The 5,079-nt window shown below is 35.3% G+C and overlaps 1 protein-coding gene across 1 annotated transcript; it reads right to left on the bottom strand.

Moving 5' to 3' along the window:
- Positions 1-3,116: 3,116 nt before the first annotated feature.
- LOC121245758 (GATA transcription factor 19-like) lies at positions 3,117-4,775 on the bottom strand. The gene is made up of 2 exons (XM_041143614.1): positions 3,920-4,775; positions 3,117-3,749 (listed from the first exon to the last, which is right to left on the bottom strand). The coding sequence occupies exons 1-2, from the start codon at positions 4,361-4,363 to the stop codon at positions 3,438-3,440; spliced, it is 756 nt and encodes a 251-aa protein (XP_040999548.1). The 5' UTR covers positions 4,364-4,775; the 3' UTR covers positions 3,117-3,437.
- Between the last annotated feature and the right edge of the window lie 304 nt (positions 4,776-5,079).

The following is a 5,079-nucleotide window of genomic DNA, read 5'->3' as shown; positions in this document are numbered from 1 at the left end:
ATGTATTTTATGTTGGGTTTGGTTAAATTTTTATAGAAAATTTTTATTTTATGTTTTACATGGGCTCAGCTTTACTTGGGCAAACATTAGCTCATAAACTTTATTTTTACAGGAAGTAATTACAAGTTTAAATTATATTATCAAGTTTTAAACTATGATTAGATTATAATAATAGTTTACGAGGACTTAAATTTTAAGTAATCAAGTTTACTTATCAAAAAGAATTTATGTTATTTAGTTTGCCAGATTTTGATAAAAAAAAAATTACTCTATTATAGTTCTAGTTAGAAAATAAACAAATATGTTATGAATAATTAGATAATATTAGTATTTATTAATTTTAGTATATAATAGTATTTCCTAATTTTCTATAAATATTAGTGACGATTAGAATTTCGTATAGGTAACGAATTGCAAAGTGAGATTTTAGAAGCAACGTTACGAGGTAAGTAGTATGATCATAACCTTCATGTGTACTGTAAGTATTCTATTTTGCATGAAAAATGTATTGTTTACGTATGTTATGTACAACCAATTCAAAGTTAGCCTCTCTTTATGAACCCTAGATAAATTATAAAAATGTACTTGTGGTTGCAATTATGTATGTTGTGCTGAATTGTATGTATGTTATGTTATGTTATGTAATGTTTATGTTATATTATGTAATGCTTATGTCAGGTTATGTTATGTTACGCTTATGTCATGCTATGTTTTGTAATGTTTATGTTATGTTATGTTATGTTATGTAATGTAATACTCATATTAATATACCATGCATATGAGTATGACACACCATAAAAATTTATGAATTCAACATGTTCACATGCATTATGATAAGATAAGATAAGAAAGAAGTCATGTGAATGATAAGTATGCTTTAAAGATTGGCCTTATGTTATGGGTGGATGTGCAACCATGGACCTAAGTGTGGTCTACCACATGCTATGCTAGGATGTATGTGGTGATACAAACCTAATTATGCTTCACCATATGCTATGCTAGGATGTATGTGGTGATACAAACCTAATTATGCTTCACCACATGCTATGCTATGATATATGTATGTGGAGATATGTACCTAAACGTGCTCCACCATACATTATGCTATGATATATGTGGTGCTACAGACTTAAGCATGATACACCATATGTTATGCTACAATTTTTACGGTCAATGTCAATTGGACCGATGCACATATGTTATGATGGCCACTAAGTAAGTGAAAGACAAGATGAATAAGTCATGCATGAATCATATGAAATGCATGAAGTCAATCACTCATTCATCCATGTTACATGTATTGCCATGATGATTTCTTGAATTCCTCCTAACTTACTGATGAATTATCTATATGCTATATGTATGTATGACTATGCATGAAAGTTTTCAAAGTCAAGTCTGATGTCAAGTTAAGTACGTTACAGTATGATGTGCAGTTATTGAGTTTTCGACTTATTTGTTTGTTATTTTTATGTTTTAATGTTCCAAATGATGATGACGTGGACATTGAGTAGAAGTGCCAGATTATTCTTCCAGAGACTTAGACCTTGAATAAGTGTTATTGCCACATAGGTTTAGTTATACTTAGACATTTGAATAAGTATTAATGTCACATAGACTAGTTTATATTACTTTATTATGTTTTAGCTTTTATATTATAAAACATGTTATGCTGAGTAAGTTTTATGATTCAATAAATGTGGTATTTTTTTTTTATGATGTTGAATCTATTTATCGGGCATAATGCTACGAATGCACCTAATATTATGAACCGACCAGAAGGGGTGTTACACTAAGCTAATATGATAATTAAATAAACACGCGCTGCTATATGTATATATAAATACATGCTTATAGCCTTATACATACCCTCTTTTGCTAATTAAAATGCAGCCATGCATGAATCATGTACTTGATTATATAGTTGGTTTTCCTTTTTCAATATTGAAATGTCGCTCGTTATATGCATTAATATGCTTATAATTATATTATAATTATCATTAAATCGCAATCTTTATTTAATCAACGATCGCATGCAAGAAACTACGTACGTAGTAGCTAGATAACACACACACACACACACACATATATATATATATATATATATATATATGGCGGTACTGTTTTAATAAACTACTGCATGCAGCTATATATCATGAAGGCTAGCTACTATATTTTCTCTCCTTAATTTTAGTGGTGGGAATTTCCATACACAACATTAATATAATTTTAGTGGTCAGTACTATCTAAAATATCTCACATATAAAAACACAATTAATTTAGGAATTTAAACACCTATATTTAACAAATTTATGCTTAATTTAATTGTTTAATTGAAAAATTAGATCTTTCAGAACGATTCATGAAGACAACGCGAATATAAATTGATATAATTATTAGTTTTATTTTGATTTTTCATACCGGATAATATAATATAATATATATAGTATCATATCAATTTAAAATTCCAGACATGAATTAAATATTTGGATGGTTGATCTCTCGTTGATGCATACGAAAATTAGTTAAGAACATAGACTATTAGAACAGCAAGTAGAATTATAATTTCCACACACAAAACATATGTCCATGTTAATTATATATAGTCAATGCATGTCTGGATTACGAGAATACTAAAAGGTCACCAACATCATGTACGTACGTGCAATGATTCAATTGGTGGGTTAGCTTTGACGCTACAGTAGTAACCTAAAAGGACAAGTTGGTTTCATTGATCTGGACCACACACATGCAGTGTCCGCTTCGGAAAATGCGCAGAGTGTTCGAACATGGGCACTGGACCATCATTTTTGCAACCCAGAATTAAATGTAAACCCCACAATCGCCATCTTGGTCAGTTGTGAAATCGAGGAAAAATGTAAAAAGATTGATGCAGAGACAGACATACTGTAGTACCCATATATGATCTATAGCTTCAGATTCAGATCATTTCTGGCCGAAATAAGCTGATCATCTTTCAGTTCCACAATATTTCATGATTGGAGTACTACCCAAAGGTTGTGTGTTATTATCAAACAACGAAATGATCGGACAGTAGTCCACATGCATATGATCATGTCATTGTAATCTCAGGTTGGTCTAAGAACAAGAAAAGCAAACCAACAAAAGTAGCCAGCATGCAGGTAGGTTTGTTACTGAGAGAGAGAAAAAAAAAAGATAAAGAAGGAAACTCGAAAGAAAAGCAAACAAAGAAAGAAATGTAGAATTATCCTGTTCTCACTCCATCTATGTTAGACGGAGAAAAGGAAGAAGCAACAACGACAAAGGAAAAAAAAAAGGGGAAAAACAAAAGAATTTGAGGAGTCTGTAAATTAACCATCGCCATCATCATCAATATCTTCAACATCATCGTCGTGAAAAGTTATGGTAATAAAAGATCTTGACCGCCTGTGTTTTCTTTTTCTTTCTTTTTTTCATCATGTGAAGTCATGAACAAGACTTGGCCTGTCTGTGACATTGAGACGCCAAGAAAGGAAGGGAGGAATGCCTGTATCGGAATCGCGGTCGTTGTCTTCGATGAACCGGAACTCGTTGCCAATAGCAGGAGCGAAGCAAGGCAATTTCTGGGTCTGTGAGTGGGCATACCACGAATTGTTGTGGTGGCTGAACATGTATTCCGGCTCCATAGGTCCTCCCGAGGAACCGCCATTGTTGGTGGCGGTTGATGCCGCAGAAGTGGCTCTCCTCTCTTCCTTCTTGAATCGAATCCCACAAGCATTGCATAGGGACTGCATTTCATAAACAAATATTCTTCAGAAAACCTATTAATGCGGAAAATTGGAAACGGCTCAAAACCAGTACTAGACAATAAAGCGAAGTCAATGATCACTAGCACGAAGAAATAGTTGTTTGCTATAAGCAAGAAATTACAAAGTGATGTATATATAGCGAAAGGCACCTTTGGGCCTCTTGGACCGTTCCTCCAAAGGGGTGTGGAAGTTGTGTCACAGTTGGCACAGCGACGAGCGAAGAGAGGGTCATTGGCAGAGTTGTGATTGCTGCCATTATTGCCTCCACGGCTAGTCTTGTGTGTTTGCGGCGCCGATGGTGTATGCTTTGTCTGCAACATGTCCCAGCAAAAGTTGGACACTGAGGAAGAAGAGCGCCGTCGCTTTTCGTGATCATCTTCGGTGAGACGAGTGGATGGGGTTCCTAAAGAGAGGGTGCAATCCACAGAAGGAGAAGACGATGAAGTGAAGGAATACATTTCGGATTCATCATAGGGCCTGTATTGGTTGGGGTTGGAGAAGAGCATCGAGAAGGAATTACTTTGGCTGTGAAACAGACCACACGAACACTGTCCCCCCATATTTCCCTCCTGAGAGCTGCAGCAGTGATGCATGATCACTAACTTATTTTCTCTCTATGATCTCTATCTGTTAACTTGATCAAAATCCCTCAAATCCAAAACTATATATTTAAGGAAAGCTCAAATGGGTTTCTTTGAACGCAAGCAAAGGTATTATAAGATGAGCAACAAAGACAGAAGCTAGCTAGGATTAGGGGAGGAGGGAGGGGGGATCGATGGCAATGATCATGTACTATGGGAATACCGAGTTTATAGCTGAAGGGGTTTGCACAAGAAGTACAAACCAAATACTATAGTGATGCGAGCGATCCAGGTGTAATAATAATGTGTTTGAAAAAACTTTGATGCGAAAGCTTGAATGGTACGAGAGAGGGGCTGGGAAGTGAGGAAGGGTCGTTGTCTGGTAGCTTTATAAGCCTATTAATAAAATGGCGAAATACCAGTCAGCACTCTGCAGTCCACCGTTGTCGTGAAATGCAAATACAGGGGTATACTTAAGTATAGAGTACAGTGAGAGAGAGAGAGAGAGAGAGGTGAAGGGAGCTGGCTTATAAAGAAGAGAGACAGAGAGGGACCCAATCTGCATGTTGTGGAGAGAGAAAGTGTTTTAGATAGAGAAAGCGAAAGAATGAATCATCTGGTCAGTGGAGAGATCAGTCAGTGTGAATTTGTGTTAAGCTCTCATATCTCTATCTCTCTCTCTCTCTGGAATTCTTTCTCCATTTTTATAGCGCAGAGAAAGGTATGGG

Source organism: Juglans microcarpa x Juglans regia, chromosome 1S, assembly GCF_004785595.1.
Source record: "Juglans microcarpa x Juglans regia isolate MS1-56 chromosome 1S, Jm3101_v1.0, whole genome shotgun sequence".
Lineage (NCBI taxonomy): Eukaryota > Viridiplantae > Streptophyta > Magnoliopsida > Fagales > Juglandaceae > Juglans > Juglans microcarpa x Juglans regia.
The sequence above is the reverse complement of the archived record's forward strand: the minus strand, read 5'-3'. Positions and strand labels throughout refer to the sequence as shown.